General features: G+C 43.1%; 1 protein-coding gene across 1 annotated transcript; it reads right to left on the bottom strand.

Moving 5' to 3' along the window:
* Positions 1 to 42: 42 nt before the first annotated feature.
* On the bottom strand, positions 43 to 17,508 carry LOC119135033 (receptor-type tyrosine-protein phosphatase epsilon-like). The gene is made up of 21 exons (XM_037272342.1): positions 17,238 to 17,508; positions 14,346 to 14,532; positions 9,661 to 9,732; positions 9,493 to 9,589; positions 9,223 to 9,296; positions 8,656 to 8,792; positions 8,417 to 8,507; positions 8,255 to 8,331; positions 8,145 to 8,181; positions 7,663 to 7,760; positions 6,939 to 7,058; positions 6,041 to 6,204; positions 5,022 to 5,157; positions 4,666 to 4,815; positions 4,109 to 4,202; positions 3,638 to 3,714; positions 3,381 to 3,515; positions 3,180 to 3,305; positions 2,686 to 2,837; positions 1,722 to 1,857; positions 43 to 1,610 (listed from the first exon to the last, which is right to left on the bottom strand). Exons 3-21 carry the CDS (start codon positions 9,725 to 9,727, stop codon positions 1,536 to 1,538), a joined length of 2,043 nt encoding a protein of 680 aa, XP_037128237.1. The 5' UTR covers positions 9,728 to 9,732; positions 14,346 to 14,532; positions 17,238 to 17,508; the 3' UTR covers positions 43 to 1,535.
* Position 17,509: the final 1 nt, after the last annotated feature.

Raw genomic sequence — 17,509 nt, forward strand, 5'->3', positions numbered from 1 at the left:
GTGTGCACCTGTTGGGAGCAAGACAAACAGCGTAGACATTTCTCTCACATGTATTATTTATTAGAATCAACTTTAGTACAAGAGACTCTAAAAAGGCATAAAGTTACATGGAAACCACTTTTTCTTGATGTAGCAGCTTACAAGGCCTCCAAACTATTACAATTATGTAGACGCCGAAATATAGAACTTAAAGCTTTGTGACGAGCACAAGACAAAATGACTTACCTAGAAATGCAATAGTACAAAGAGCAAAACCCTTGTTTGTCCGATATCAAGCGCATCCGTCATAATAGTCGCTAAATTATTCACCGAAAAGATCATCCATACTACATGCTTGCTTAACTATTAAAACTGCAGATTTAAAAGCAGAGAAAGTTCAACATGTCATCCGGTCGTCGTTAAAAACTAAACACCGTGTCACTCGGTGACAAATATTTCACGATTAGAAGTGTTTTTTCGGCGCCTCTAATCAAACATGCATGCCGGGGAAATGGCAAGTGTGTTCAAGTGAAAAAAAGCGGAATATGATACTTGGCAGCCGGAGGAGAAAAAACATGTTTGAATGACATGTTTTTTCTGGGAGTGATTAGACGTTATTTTCAATATGGGTTAATGGCATTTTGCAGCGTCAGGCACACGAGCACTAAGTAACATGGCCACGGGCAAGAAAAGACAGTTGGCCACGTCGAATCAAACCACAACAGACAGCCGACGCTAACTTATTCATTTGAGACCGACTTTCAGCGACAGAGTTGAATGCACGTTGCATTGTTGGGGATTAGAAAGAAGGTCCCGGATGAAACCTACAAACACATTTGAACGTATTTGCTGCAAATCTACGTACGCGTTTAAAGAAAAGGCATTGCGGTTCAATAAAGAGTAAAGCAGAAGGAGTTGACAAAGCATTTTAGGTAGGAAGTCAATATCGACGAATAAAGCTACATCTCACCTAATAGGAATAGGAACTTTCTTCAATATTCAAATATTCTGTATACAGAGGTGCCTTGAGATCCGAGTTGAATTTTGTTACGTGACCATGCTGTAACTTAAAACACCTTTAGGAAGCGAAATAGCGTTAAAAATATTGCAGTTCATAAAAAATAAATAAATACGATCTTGCAATAGAGACAAGCAAACTGCATTTGTAGTTTCTCGCAGAGGATAAAGAATATATGCGTACATGTGTTGCTGCATTGTCTGTGTTCAAATAGTTTCATAAAGTGTGAACACGAGCTAGCCTGTCTACGGCTTTTGCCATTCTACATTAGCATTAAGGTAGCAGATTCTCTCACATGCGGGGTCACCGCTATCTCAAGGCACCATTGTATTAACATCACGTTACTCTACTTATTATAACATACTGAGCGAACATTTTCAAATAAAATAAAAGACTAAAAGGCTCCCGCAAAAATGACAGATATGTTTTTCCATATTACAGTATGATACAAAATGTAAAACTTTAGAAAATGTACATTCAATACCCCCCCCAAAGAAAAGTTAATTGCATAAGTTAAGCAAACGGTAGAAGGAGCAGGTTATTTAAAGTTGGCGTAGTCTGAGAAGATGTCAACAAAATCCTGCACCACTCGGTAGCAGAAGTCGTACTGCTCCTGAAAAACAAAGGCAACACAAAACGTTAAGACGCCGCCATGTGTTAGCATGCGCGTCGCAAACTCCACAAACGGGATTTGTTGTTTTGGTGTCTCCTTTGCAAACATTACCACGGTCTGCACCATATGCGGCCGCTGCGTGCGTAAACTCTTGACGGTCTGGAAGACGTCCAGCAGGCCTTCCGCCTTCACGCGTTCCAGAATGTTGCTGAGGGCGATGAAAGTCCCCGTCCGGCCCGCGCCGGCACTGAAAGACGGGGAACCGCGTTACACTTGGGGATGCAGATGTAAGTTATAGTCATCACGGGCATTAGCGTTGAAAGAGCTGGCAACAAAAGTGAGCACACCCCCATGTATGCCTTTCATCCATTTGAATGCAACGGGTCGGCGAGAGGAAAGGTGACCTCCGCGTGGGCTAATGGTGCTAATACCCCCCTCCCCCCTCCACTTAAGGAGAGACTAATCCGAACGCTAACACTAATCAGCGTGGAAGCTGAGTGTTTGACTGAGCCGATGTTTACTCGTGATGACGGGACGGCGAGGGAGCGAGCGCCGGAATGATGTGCAATTTGGACGAGTGCGGCGAGACGCCGGGGGATCGGTGAGGGTTAGTCCCGCTCCCGGGAGGCCATGGGGGGGCTTTAAAAAGCTCCTCTTAGACAAGCGGTGATGAAGGCAAAGAGCGGAGTGATGACACCATTTCCTGTCGTTAGTTCATCTTATCAGATTAATCATAGTGGGGGAGTCGGAGGATATTTCACTTTGAGAGGTTTTAATTGACTGCGAACGGGCGGATTGGATCGATCCCACCGGGCCGTCGCCGCTTTAGAATCACTTCACCTGAAGCTAGGTTCTGATCAAAGCATCCACTGAGAAGTCTTTATAAAGGATCACATAAGTGGTTTAGGCATAAGAACGGCGGCTCCGCTGGGGCAACGAGGGGACTTTCTTGTAAGTGACGTTCTAGAAAGGGAAAATGGAGCGTTTAAATGCAAAAACACTTTCCAATATCACCCACCACTTAGCTCAAAAACAGCTTATAAGCAGCCGAGGCGGGAAGACGGAAGAGCCTCACCTGCAGTGCACCACGATGGGACGGTTTCCAGACTGCTGCTGCTGCCTCTGCACCGAGGCGATGATGTCAATCATCCCTCGGCCCTCCGCCGGTATTCCAATCTCGGGCCATCCGTGGAAGTGGAAATGTCGGACGTGTTGGGACCGGTTCTCCTGGCGGGACATGGCGGAGTCGTTATTTCACAATGCCAAAGTCAAAGTCCTGCTTACACGACATACAAAAGAGCACAATAGACTTGCTGCATTGTTTGTGCTCAGATATCACTTGCATCAATAAAATCTCACAGATGCTAATGGTTAGCACCTTAATAGTGCAATGTTGTTCTTTTATTCAAATTATTTTTATTTTCCCGTCTGTATAGTAAAATGAGGATCATTGCAGAAATTAAAACTATCTGCCTTAACTTGTTAAGAGACAATAGATAATGTTAGATTATATTATCAGAGAGGTATTCTTTTTTTTTTCCTCCATCAAACCAGGTTTGTGCTACGCACCGGTCTGCAAGTGAGGACCAAGTCTTTGAGAGTGAACATTTCGCCCTGCGAGTCTCCGCTCAGCTCCACCGTGTAGTCTCCAAATGTCACACTGCCCTCTGATGGCCAATACTGGAAACACTTTTCCTGTCGGCAAAGGTTTGCTTCACTAGGTACTTTTCAACCTGGGCAAACGTGTTGCGAGCGTGCGGCGTGCTGCACCTGCTCCCTCTCCTTAAGTTCAGTCAGCATAACGATCGAGTGGCACCTCCACTCCCACACCATCCTCCAGAAGTCCTCCGCCGTGTGAGACAGGGGGGCCTGGGTTGCGATGAAATAGTCCTTCTGCCTGTAGCCCTGGAGGGCACAGCGCAACACTCCAGGAAAGATGTTTTGCATCGTTTCAGAAGGAGACGATGAGCTTTTTATTTATACTTCTATGGGAAAATCTATAGAGGAGGCGGCGGGGGGGTTCTTACGTCAATAAAGGAGGCATTGATGTAGTCGGTGAACTCCTGCCCTCGTTTCACTGAAAGTATGACTCGGTTGAAATCGTCTGTGCCAGGGAAGAAAAAGGAGAACTTTTTCAAGCCAATAAAAGTGGGAAAGAAGAGGGAAGTGTCACTTGGGTCCAAAACAGCAAAAGAACGCTCAGATGTATTTTATAGCTAATACAGAGCAAAGATTCAATGAAAACTGCCCATTTGTGAAGCTAGTCTTTAAGAGAGTGGGTATTTTTTAATTAGCATGTGTATGGGAAACAATTCTGCCTAGCAACAAGTGACTGCGTGTAATATAAGCACAATAAAAGTGTTGAACCTTTTGTCCATTTTTGCACATGTTCAGGTTAGGGTGACATGTCGGTCGTACGGCATCGTGTCACTTTGATGCGACCGGGATGTGATGTATTATGGAAATGCGGAGAAGGGAAGAATCAAAGTATGCCTTACATGGGATGATCTGAAGCACGCGGTTCTTCTTCATGTTGGCTGGGAGGTTCCCCGTTCTCATGTTCTCCTTCATTATGCGCACGTTGGTCAGCTTCTGTTGGGGGAGGGGAGTAAACTGCGGTTAGGAAGGCTGCTTTGTCATCGCTTCTATTTTTTTTCCTTTATCTGTCTATTGTATTTTATCTGCAGTTGCATGTATGGCAATCCATCAAGAGTTTAAATACTGTTCATCTTCTTGTATGAGTGCTCAGGCGTACCTAATGTTGTGACCCCAGAGTGTATTTCAAAAGTGCTAAAATATTTACTGCTTCAAGTAAACAACAGCAACAGCAAAGTTCTAATCAGTGGAGAGGAGACGGCTATGAGTAAAACATGAAAAGTTCCCGCCGAGCTGCCGTTAATTCTGCACGGCAGATGGAGGCACCTTATAAAGCGTTGTTATTAATGTCGCCGCCGCTCAGAGCGCCACCCTGGGCCAGATCTCGGGCAAAATACCGCCATGTTGGGACGATTCATTACTGAAATGTTTCAAACGCTGGCTGTCTCTCCGAGCGTACCCGGAACTCCTCCTCCAGGCCCAGTCTGTCATGGGGGGCCCTGGTGTTGTGAAGCCTGTGCAGATGTCCCTCAAGAGAGCACACGTCCAGCTCCGTGTCTCCGTATAGGTAGTACTCCAACAAGGCCTGGTAGATGAAGGAGTACTGCATCTGTGGAGCGGCAACAAAGGGAGTCAGAACCAGAGATGGAGAGTTTCTTTCTTTTTTTTTTTTTTGCTTGCGCTTCCTCTTCAAGTATCACTGACAGTTTGTTTTGCTGTGTGTGTTTTTTATTTTTTTTATTGTTTGTTTGCCTCGCACGGCAACAACAACTGTCAGTCGGCAGGCGCGGTGGGTCAGCAGGGGTCAGCGCTTACATCGGTTTGGATGAGTTGACAGCGCTGCTCTCGTATTCTGCTCACAAAGCCGAAGACGTCCACCCTCTGCTCCGTGTGCATCATGTCGATCATGCTGTCAATGACAATGAAGGTGCCCGTCCTCCCCACCCCCGCGCTACACACACACATACACACAAGAAGACAACACTTGTCAGACAACTTGTAAGACGGGTGAAAAGAACATCACTTTTCAAAAAAAACAACACGTACAATACTGTACAAAGGTCTTGGGTCACCAATGGATTTTTGACTGTTTTCATTTCTTCAATATATTTTGGCCAAGAAAAGAGGAATGTTTTCAAAAGTCAAAGATGTTGTGCGTGTGCCAAGGAAGAACCGTTAAGCAAATAAACAAAAAATAAATGAAATAAAAATAAATAAAAAATTACTTTTAGCAACATCTGTTTCCCATGTTGCACTTTCTAAAACAATAGTTCGAAAAAATACAGCATGATGCACAAGTAGTGAACGGATAACGTAATATCGAGTAATCTCATGTTTTGCTTTGCATGGCACAAAAAGGGGTGAAAGGTGTCCCTGAAATCTCTTCCCAGCTGTTAAAGCTGCCAACAATCGCCCTATGTTCCTCCATTTCCTGTAAAAGGTATAAATTCCAGATGCCCAACTTTTTTTTGTCCATTTAATGTATATTATTGGTGCATGTATAGAAACACATCCCGGCAAAAGATTTACAAGGGTCATTCCGGCAGAAAGGTGCGGGAGCCCCGGGCGCTGAAAAACAACAGCGAGCACCTGTTGCAGCACTCGGCTTGACCCGTCAAACAAAAAGTGCACGTATGCACAAACCAGGCGGGAGAAATGGCCTCGTTACCGTATAATTGAACTGATATTATCCCCAAAAGACAGCAATGCTCACTTCTGTAAAATAGTGTTCATAATTGCAACAATCTGCCACTCTATAATAACTTGCAAAAACAGATGACGCAAAGGAGGGCGAAAAAAAAAAAAAAAAAAAATCCTAATTGTGTTCTTGTTACCTGCAGTGCACCACAATGGGTCCGGCGTAGGACGGGTTGACAGCCTTGACCTTCTTGAGGAATTTCAGCATGCCGATGGGCGAGAACGGCACCCCGAAGTCTGGCCAGCTGGTAAAATGGAGCTGAGTGACCAGGCACGGGGCCCGGGGCCCATCACTGCCCTGCTGTGAAGAACAGACGGGCACAGTTAATGTCGGCGCGTGAGTAATGCTCATTGTGAGCACGCACACACAAAACCGGGCAAGTCAGATGACTTGGGTGAAAGTACAGAATTGCAGTCTTCCTAGTGTGATGGCAATATTTCATTTTATTGTCATTTGCTTTTGGCTTAACATCTCAAAGTTGAAGCGCACGGAGGCGAGAGAAAAGCCAGCAGACTCTGCGGCAAAGCCACTCGACGACACGGCGCATATTGATTCCGCGAGTACATTAACCACATCAGTATATCCTAATGATTTTTTTAATCTTGCATACAAGGCCCTTTTAATATCCCAGATTGTTTTTCAGCCGCAGTTTTGCCTTATTTATTCTATTTTCTATCCTATTATGGCATACTAAACTATTTGAAAGCTCCTTCAGGGAGCATTACTTTTTACGTCTTCTCCATGCAGCTTTATTAGACGCTTAATTTTTAATAAGAGATTGCCATTAAAATGATGTATTTTTAATGTCATTTGATAACTACAGTTGGCTCAAATATTAAACAATTTTACTGTGTGCCTAATTAGAGACAATGCTCCCTTAAAAATATTGCCAGGAATGCCTGCTGCAGTGTAATTAAATTTTACTGGTGCGCTCTGGAAATCCATACATGGCACATTTTTAATAAAGCAACAGTTTGTTTTTGTCAGGGGTTTAATGAAAAGAAATGATTTGTGGATATATAGAATTGACTTACATACTGAATGCAGAATTTGCGAACGGTGTAGTCCACCAGAACGGTGACGTCCTCCGCGGCCACCCTGATGTTGCCGTACATCCAGCAGCCTTTTTCGGGCCAATACTGGAAGCATTTGTCCTGATAACGCAGATATTAAGAAGATGGTTCCGTTGAACAAATGGGTTAATTGCAATCCACACACAAAAAAAACCCTCAACATACATGACGTCTACATAAAATAATAGGTTTGTATGAATATTGTAGCAAAACTATAAACAAAACAATTTTGCCTTTGCAACTAATAACCGTTCCGTTTATATTTTTTGTTCAGTCTGAGCAGGGATTCCAAGGCACTTGACTTTGCGCGTCCCTGTCAGTCAATACGAAGTGCGCGAGCAAAGCTTCAACTCATTAGCAAGCCTTTCAGACTAATTATCATGAAGCCTCTCGGGGTCCTATCAACAATTATTGCATCATTGATCGCCGACGCTTCTTCTCCTTCTGCCGTATCAAACCGGCTGCTGAGCTCCCCACTGATCAGCCCTTTGAGGCTCGGCTCATGCAAAAGTCATCAATCGGGGTGACAATGTGATGAGATTGGCGTCTGAGGGACGGGGTCAAATAAATTACAAGAGGGTGACTTTGGGTCATGGAAAGAAAGAACGCATGGGAAAGCCTTTGTGTGGCGCTGCTGTATACTGGAGAGTTTGTGGTTTGGTTTTAGGGTGGAGCGCAAACCAACCTCTTTCCTTTCTTTTAGATTGGTCAGCATCACAATAGTTGCAGTCTTCTGCTCCCAAATCATCCGCCAGAAGTCGGCTACCGTCTCCAACTTGGGACCTGAAGCATATTTGGAATAAAGAAAAAAAAAATCAATTGAATATTAATGAATATAATTTAGAACTGGACTAGAAAATGTGAGATAGATTTGACTAAAAACGACTGTGGCTTTCTCAAGCAACAAGGTTTTGTATTGTTGACGTTGTGTGACCACTAGAGGGAGACAAGGATTCCATACCAACCAATGCAAACTTTTACCTTTTAGCTGGCTAATACAATGATCATTTGAAATCGATAGGGATCTTGTTCACTGATTTCCACCCCCAAATGTATGACTTTTTTTTCTCAGGCACCCCTCCCCACAATTTAGAAGCATTTAACTGTTATTAATTTTTTACCAATGCATTTCAGTGGCCATTAGAGTGAATAAATACACTTATTTACCTTGAGCAGCAATGAATTTCTTCTTTTGCCTAAACCCCTGCACAAAAGAGCAGACGCTTACTTGTAGCCTCAACATACCATTTTAAAACGATCAGGCAATTAGGACTCACGTCTATGTAAGATGCGTTGATGTAGTCTGAGCACAAGTGGCCGTTGTGACTGCTCAAGACCACCCTCGAATGGTCATCTGCAAGCGAGAGAGAGGAAACACCTCACATTTCAAGCAAGTCAGTCTTGTTTTCAGGTTGGGAGGGGGGGGGGGGCACACTCACATGGTAAAATGTTGGGGTATCTGTTTTTGTCTCTGTTGTGCTCCTTGCTGGCCTCCTCAAAGGACCCGTGGTGGTAGTAACACGGCAGCGACTATAACGAGAAAACCTCATAAGAGCGGGAAACAAAAAAACAGACTAACGCTGGCCCCTCGTAAGTTTTGAGTGCTATTTTCAGTATTTGGGCAATGGCCGAGAGGACAAAAGGTTAGCGGCCGGAGCGTTTGCAACGATAAACCCACGTTGAACTCCTCTCGGAAGAGCTTGCCGTCGTCGGCCGAGCGCACGCGATATTCCTCCTCCAGCGCGTCCAGCGGGATGGCAAAGTACCTCTTGGAGGGCGAGGGGGATCTGGGGAGGAGGACCACTCTTTGCTCTCCTGTGATTCAAAAGGAATATATGTCGGTCAGAAGGCTAACGATTCCCACGAGGCGCCATTACGCGCCGGCGTTGCACCTGCAACAACAATAACAAGCCGGGCGGCCATTAAGATTTCCCACTTCTGCCGATTCATGACAGATATGATTTCTCCGACTCGTAAACAGAGCGCCGCTTCGGACCGCCCGAAACTGCCTGGGCTCAAAATGTGTTCTTTCCGTTTATTTATATATATATTTTCCCCCCACTTAAAATGAAAGTTGAAAGACTCCCTACGTGCTAGGAAAGCTGAGAGGCCTCCACAAACTTTCCGGTTAGCTCGGACTACACATGGGGAATTGTTCCGAATGTAAAGGATGTAAATGCATGAATCAAATATCGATAATAAAAAATAAAATACATTTTGATGGGGTGGTGGTTATTTTGAGTACCTTGTTCCTCCAGGAAGCCATTTGGAAGCTTTTTATCCACAGAGGTAACCAGAGCTTTCCTGTGGTTCTTGAACCTTAAAAAGAAAAAAAGAAATGTAACACAAAATGTAATACTCTATGTGAAATTTATCCAGTCATTCGTTTCTATGGTTTTTAAGTAAAAAAAAAAAATCTGTGTTCATTTAATCAAAAATGTCATGGAAAAATGAATTTAAATTGAGGTTCAGCATTTGCTTTGTGTGGATGAGTTGCAAATTCACATGACCCGACCTGAGGCAGTAGATGGTCAGCAGGATGATAAAGATGAGAACAAGAGATAAAATCAGTGTGGAGGGCAGCACGTGAGCACCCTGGTGGGTGGGACTCCCTGGGCAGAGGACAATACAAAATATATATTTTGTGCTGCCATGTCAAGTCACATCAACATTCAGTCTTTACCTGCCGTTTGGTTGCCATGAGTTGAGATGTTGATGGCTGCAGAGATCCCGATCAGAAACAACACCATCGTCTCTGAGGAAGAAACGAGAGGGAGTCCAAAATAAAACAGGCCCTGCAATACCACAGTACGTCCACCGGAGGGCGTTGACTCAATATGCAACACAAGTCAAGCATGTAGGCTGGAAGCACTTTTATTTTTCATTATGTAATAAAACGTCATTTATTTCAACAACATTGCTGATAAAAAATTCAAGTAGCAAGAACAAATTGTTTATGAGAAGTAATATTACTTTTTTGTTTTGAATAAACACTGCTGTTGTCCAGCAAGCATGCACATGTTGTATTCTTTATTCAGGCTAGTGATATGACTTGAGGACAGCGGAGGAGTGTTAAAAGGCACATATGCAGAGAATCTAGGTTATAATCTTGACCAGATGGTGTTTTTCTCTCAGGGGCCGAGTCCTATTTATTCCTGCCTGCCACCCTCCTTTCCCCGCTGCTTGCCTGACATCACTTGTTCACAAGCTCCATTCTCACTTGTCCTTTTTCTCCTTCGACGCTGGGAGCCCTTAGCGCCGCTTTATTTATTCGGGGCTTTCTTAAAGGGGACGTGACACGCCAAGATCTTTGACAAAAACACGTGATTTGAATCCGACGACACTTTCCGCTTTTGTGTCTCATTATCGCCAAAATGTCGACACTTCACATTGTCGTTTATTCTGACTCCGACTGAGCAGAGCTGCCGAATAAATTGGGGCTCAATCAACCTAAATGGCTTTGAAGCAACATCTCGGCATCCAAATTCATCCTGGGTTATAAGACCCCCGTTCTTGTTAGAGAAGGATGAAATCACTCATTGTGCCAATTTGCTTCTTGTGGGTCATCCAGGGGCCTAATTTGTGATGTTTGAGCAGAAGCCTGAGGGGCTTTCACATAAACGCACTTGCGGGCCCCTTGCAGCAAAGTCAGCCGCATGTCAAAGTGTTATCGGACGACAAACGAGGACAGAGTGGGACTTCCAGTCTTAGGAGGCACTGATGCAGAGAAGAGTGGACGCTGACATACATTATGTTGCCGAAAGAGCTGTAAGCACAGTGGAAATGAAAAGTCTACACACCCCTCATCAAATGCCAAGTTCTTGTCATGACAAGATGGAGGCAATTATGATGAGTTTGAAATGGCAAATGCCCAACCTTCTTGTTCCCATAAAGATCCTGCCATTTGAACAGGGGTGTGTAGACTTTTGATATTTACCATTTGTGTTTACATTAGAAGAAGTGAATCTTTTTGCTATGTTTGAATCACTTGTGATGATTGAGTTGACGGGTTCGATCGGTAAAAATCCCCCACCCTGCACGATGAATACGAAACACCGCACCCCCACCCCACCCATTGTGCACGACATGACATCACATGTTCTCATCTGACATGCACACACGCTTACAGATGTGTCCCACAGCTCAAGGCCACGTGTCGGATTCCACCCTTAGCGCTAATAAACTGGCAGCGTCGCTATTTGAACCGGAACGGGCCCGCATGCGCGAGGGCCACTTGGTGACCCGGCACGTATCTGCGTACATGCGGGTCACCTGCACGTCGTCTGTCGTGTGCATTAGCTGGCCAGCCTATAGGCAGGAATGCAAAGTGGAATTGAACATCTCGCGTTGTAACGCTTTAGTTTACAAGTCAAATTCTCCCTTTTAAATATTGCATCACTTATGGCCGCTCTTAAAGTTTGGAAATCGAGTTTGGGAAGATGATGCAAGCACAGTTGTTTGCGTTTCGCCTTTTGGCCAGTCGGGGGTCGGCGAGCACAGACTTTGATGTGAATGGTTATATCCTCCGTTTTTTTTTTTATCATTGACAGCAAAATAAACTTGTTTTTGTAGCTTATTCAGTTAGCGATTGATCTCAAGCAAAATGGCTTTTTTGGGGGTTAGGGTCTGAAAAGACGCAAAAAAGTCTATTCTCCGAGTTTTGAGTCTTTGCGCCAATTAAATGAGCGTGTAGCTTTTATTCTACAGCTACAATGATTACATACTGTTGCTTGAAAGTGGAAAAATTCTCATCAGGCTGGCCATCAGTGAGAACTAATGCAATTATTTCCAGCTCCGGTACCAGCTTGGCATAAAACGATTTAAATGAGGGAAAAGCGTCCCATCCGAGCATGACGCAACGCTAACAACCAACCAACGGCAAGCTGCTCAGAGCTCCGGGCTAATTCTTGAGAGGAGCTTTGCCTTTATTGTACTGCTCAAGACAACAGACACTTCTCGGAAAAGAAGCCCAAAGCTCATTATTGGAAAAAAAAGATTAAAAAAATCATTTGCTGTATATATTTATGCAAACGCCAGTGCAAAGAGTCTTAATATTTAAAATAAAGCATGATGAAATTGACTCCATGCTGACCTCTGCACCTCATTTAAAGAGCTCTTATAAATAATGGAGCTATAGGATAGAAAGGGGGGGGGGGAAATACATAATGATGTCATTTACACATAAGACACATGCTGATACAAGCGACTCATTATTCTAATGTATGCCGTGGAATTTAAATATCATGAATAAAGTTAAATATTGATTGAAATCAATGTCAGGGAACTTTAATCAGGCTTGGAATTTACATTTAAGGTGTTGGTTGTCATCTTGCGATAAGCGAGTTGAACCTTAAGCATGTTGTGCCTCATTACAACTTTTTTTTTTTTTTTTTTTAAATTGTATGTATTCACTTCCTCAAAGTAAATCGTAATGCATTCCGAAGCATCATCATGCGAGGATGAAAAAAATCGCATCAATTATATATTATCTGTTTATTTATACTTATTTTATGGCCCTAATTTGTCTTTTTATTCCATTTCTTGCTATTTATGTTAATCCTGCACACATGGCAAGTAATCCACTTCAAATTCTCTTGTTTATTTTATTGATTTTTTTAACGCCGCCTGCTATAGTAATAAGATGCTTACACCTACCACAAAGGCGCCGCAAAAAAACCCCCAAAAAACCCTGCAGTCGCTTCACGAAATGTGCAAATTAGAAACAGAAAAACAAGCGTGCCAGAATTTTGACGCCGCTAATGTGTTGCTTCACGGAAAGGTTAAGCGAAATAAATCCAAACGCAAATCCTGATTACCGGAGCTAAAAGGCGCAATGAGCCTGCAAGGTTTTATAGACTACTTAGGAGGAAGTACTTGATGTGAAATTGCATCTAATCACACCTGGAGCCAGATAGTGTGTCAACCCTGCTCGACTTATGAAGAACACAATCTGGATCCGATGTTATGCCCTTTCATTAAGAAGCCATTAAGGGCATATTAAATGCGTGTTGCCGGCGCAGTAAAACAATTCACGGCCAGGTCGTAATCGGCCGACATGGCAAACAGTTTAATTCCTCTTTCGGTGGCCGTGTGATGTTAGTTTGTCGCTTTAATGACATTTACCGCAAGGAAATCTAATAAGGAACCAGTAGGACTGTTTCGTGCATTAATTTGACAATTTGTTTATTAGTGCGGCGGCCTACGGCTACAACGTATCAAACGGAGTTGTTTGTAAGAAGTTAATCCTCTCGGGTCGTTAAATAATAGATTAAATTGGTGAATAAGGGACAATTACGGGACATGCAAATTAGGTAGTCGAGGCAAGTGTTGTGTATTCAATTTGAGATCATGACGATAAAATGATTAAATAAGTTATAAAGCCAGTCGACCTGTTTTTTGGCATATAATTGATTGCATTGTTTGACTACACATTGAAACAATAATTGTGCCTTTTTAAAATCAACTCTTAGTATATATTCATTATGTTTCCTAATAACATTATTTCAAAGATCTATGATGCAAGATGTTGAGTCAAAAGGTCAATGGGAGTTCACTAAGTGGAATATTTTATATAATATATATTTTTTAACTTATTTTTATGATATTTGTAAAATTCCAATAACGGATTATCAACCAATTATTTTTTTATATACTGTATACTTGTATATTGTATCGTGAATAAAACTTTTCTTTCTCTTAACACCTGCAACAATTTTAGATTTGTATGGGTGTTTGTTCAATTTAACAACCAAGAGAAATCGGCAAAAATAAGCCATTTTTCGCAGCTTTTGTTTGTGGGGAACATTTGAATGTCATTTACTTTGTTTAAAAAATAAATTAAAAAAAACAATTGCCGAAAAATGTGCGCGTGTATAAACAATTAACATAGCGTTGCTTTGAGGATTAGTTAGCCAATTACCAAAAAACAAACGGGCACTCAACGTTCCGTGTCAAAACCACCTCTCGGAATTTAATTAGAGTCAAGCAATACTGCAGCCACACATTGTGCATCGATCAATACCTTCTCACAAACAAGTGGCTGCCTCTTCATAAAGAGATTCTTCTTCTCGTTCCGTCAAGGCGATAAAGAACAAAGATGTGTTAAAAAAAACTAAAGATAGAGCGGGAGAACATACATGCCAGCGAAGTGTGTCGGCAGGAAGGGGTGTGTGTGAAAGGATCAATGTCTTGCTTGTTGGCTCACACATAAAGAAAGACATCCGTGGTTGGGAAAAAAAAAAAGAGAATTTTGAAGCTTCACCACAAGAAAATAAACTTCACTCGACATCACTACAACCAACTCTGTGCTCGTGACTGCATCATCTGCTGCTGCACTTGTCAATTATTCAAATGTTTCCGTTTACTTACATGTCCAAAAAAAGCTGGGTCAGTCTCAGTATCAGTGGAGCTGTGTGTCCATAGCAGCAAAGCGTTCCAACTTTTTTTTTTTCTTCTTTCCCCCAAGGCTTATTGCAACATAGCTCACATCTTTTCAGCTTTGGGTTGCAGAAGGAGTGACGGGCACGGTATTAAGATGGGTCAGAACTTTGGGAACCTGGAAAATGAAGCAAAATGTTCAATCGCATTGGTCAAAACAAGTTGATGATCAAATAAGTATATTGTCATCTTATTATGATTGTAAATATTGAAAAAGTAACTTAATAGTGGTCATAAAGGCTTATTAGGTGCCAGCAAAAATAACATACATGTACGTACATATATATCCAAACAAATCAAATTCACTGTGTGCGGTATTCATGCAATTGCTCCCCTCCAAAAAGTAAATAAATTAAAGAAAGATTTGACTGCCAACGTGTTTTACGACTTTGCATCGGTGTGAGAAAGTAGCCACACGAGCACACTACCACCTTTTGTTCCATAAATTTGGGAACAGGTAATGGAAGATGGAGGTCCAATATTTTTCTTTACCACCACTCCAAAACCAATAGAGCAAAAAAAATAGCTCATTTGTGCTTTTACAGAGTGAACAGGAAGTTGCCATAAAAATTGGTGGAAGGTTCTTTTAAAAGCGTGTTTGTATGAGTCAGGTTAGCCAAGCAGCTGCAATACATTACGTTCCTCCTTGAGCATGTATTATACATACAGAACTAGTCAGCCACTCACAAAGGTCACAACGCAATCATGTTCCGGCCGCAAAGCTCACTTGAACTTTGCCCCGGCCCGCAAACACAAATCCTTTTAGCCAATCTGTCAATCAAAAAATGAAGCGAGCACAAAAGGCGTGTTGATCTCTGACTTTTGGCTATTATTTAAAAGAGCGCAAGATATTTAGGATGAGTACTAAAAGCTGTGAATAATAAAGCATATGTGACCGTATAATAGAATTTGAAGGCTCGTGCTAAGCTTACCGCGCCGGAAATGTGAAATGCGTGTGTTATCATTTACGACGAAGCGCCTGAGCCCAATGATAATGGCGATAAAAAATGCATAAGCTCTAAGTTATTCATCTTTCACTTCCCCAAAAAGTCCTGTGGGAGGCTTGTATGAAGCCATCTTTATGTCTGGGTCTCTTTCCAGGCCCGCACACTCGCCCGCTTTAAAGGGTGGCGTGCACGTGTGGCAGGCGGGGGCGCACGCGCGCACTTCCTCCCCGTGCGGCTCGGCCCACTGACTAAGAGGCCAAACACGCAGCTCATTAAAGTTTGATGGTGTCGCGCTCGCCGATTCAATCATTAATTCATGGCGAAAACAGGCGGAGAAAACGGCAGAGGGTCCGGCGTCGTGATGGAATAATCATTTGTTTCCAACTAAGTGGTTCAATGACACTTCAAGCACCAAAATGATTACTTTGTCGCCATCTTGTGGTCTGCTGAAGTGAGTTGAGGAGCTTCGGTAAAACAAAAGTAGCGCTTTTTTTCCCCACAATCTTGCAGAATGAAGTAAAAAAAATAAAAAAAAATAAAAACAGGCATAATTGAATCTTCTGGTGTGGTGAGTATGTGACCCCTTTTCGCCCGATTCGCCTGGATGAAAAATAATTATGTAATCCTGTCAAGTTTGCGGGAAGACTGTTCCACTCTAGTCCCCTAGGTGGCGCTAAAACGGACCAGCAGATTTTACAAATAAATTGTGAGCCTGTTAAAATGTTGGATACAACAATGCAAACTAATGAGCATCAATAAGAGATGTAAATCAAAACTCTCTTACTGGCTCACATGATAGTGTACAGGTGTACCTAATGAAGTGTCCTTTGTGGTTAACATTGTTCACCACTCTTATTATTGTACTGTGAGATGACCTAGAACTGATGAGCCACATTGAGTAGATACCACATCGACAAGGACGTGTTTTGACATCATCAGCATAATTTCCTGTCCACCCCATGATAACAGCATTATGTCATAATAATAGAAATGAATCTTCATAATACGTTGTCGTGCGTCTAACATTAGCTCACCGATATTCCCAAGGACCGCCAGGAAGTGGGCCATGCGGGGAGGGTCGAGATGTGCGCTCTGACTCAATTCCTAATGTAGGCCGTCTAATCAGGCGACAGGAAATGAAGATTACATCGCTTGTTGTGAATGAGGTTATGGAAAATGTTTAATTCATGAATAATCATCCTCCCATCAGGCCACAGTTATGACAGCCACCACTGAGTAAAAAAGACTGGATGCATTTGTGATCCCACGAAAGAGCTTTACTAAAACGTCGACCTTTTTAAAAGACAAAATGTCAATGTGCATGTCAATCCAAACTAAGCATGTGTAAATGCAAAGTGCGCATTATCTATATGCATGTTTTCTTCTCAGAATGAATATTAAGGCGTACCTAATCAGGTGTCCAGTTAAGTAAAGGAATCTTAAATCCTCAAATCATGTTATTCAGGCACCTCTACCCCATTGTTATGAATGAAGCCTGCAGGCCTCGCTCGTGCACGCTGTACTATGGGTAACGCTCCCCCCCCCCCCCCCCCCCCATTCGTCTAGACCGGTGCGCGTCCTGCACATACACAGCATACGCCCCCTCATATGATATTGATTTTGCTTATTTACAACATCGTTGGCGATCGCTTGGCTTTGCTCCACTAACCCATTTCCTTTTACGCCGACATCTGAAGGAATGGCAGCGTGGATCACAACAGCTGCCGCGATGCCCACCTTGACGCCATAGGAATTCGACTCGGAGGTGTTAGCGGTGCAACGTGGACCGAGCGAGGACACGAGCACGCAAAAGAAAAAAATAGCAATCACGGGCTCGCTTGTTTAGCAGTCAGTGATCGCGTTCTCCGCATCTTACCGTGCAACATGACCTCGCCTCAGTCGGCTGGAGAGGATGATGGTGCTGAAGTGGTTCCGTATGCACACGCGGGATGCGGCTTTGGAGATGAAGGAGAGAGGAAAGGGCAAGACGAAGAAAAAAATGTGGTCAAAACGTGCAACGGTTTATTTTAGCGTCAAATCTGAGTGTTAGGATGCTCCTGCTGGATGAGCTTAGCCGCGTTATGGCAGCCTGTGTGGAGCCAGAAGAGCCCCCTCCTCCCCGCACCCCCCCATATCCATCTTCATATA

Source organism: Syngnathus acus, chromosome 15 (genome assembly GCF_901709675.1).
Source record: "Syngnathus acus chromosome 15, fSynAcu1.2, whole genome shotgun sequence".
Taxonomy (NCBI): Eukaryota; Metazoa; Chordata; class Actinopteri; order Syngnathiformes; family Syngnathidae; genus Syngnathus; species Syngnathus acus.

Coding starts and splice junctions, on each gene's coding strand:
- LOC119135033 (XM_037272342.1), bottom strand. CDS start 9,727: ATGGTGTTGTTTCTGATCGGGATCTCTGCAGCCATCAACATCTCAACT. Junction 8,793..9,222: donor TGGCTTCCTGGAGGAACAAG/GTACTCAAAATA, acceptor TTTGAATCACAG/GAGAGCAAAGAGTGGTCCTC. Junction 4,203..4,665: donor GCCTGGAGGAGGAGTTCCGG/GTACGCTCGGAG, acceptor CTCCCCCAACAG/AAGCTGACCAACGTGCGCAT.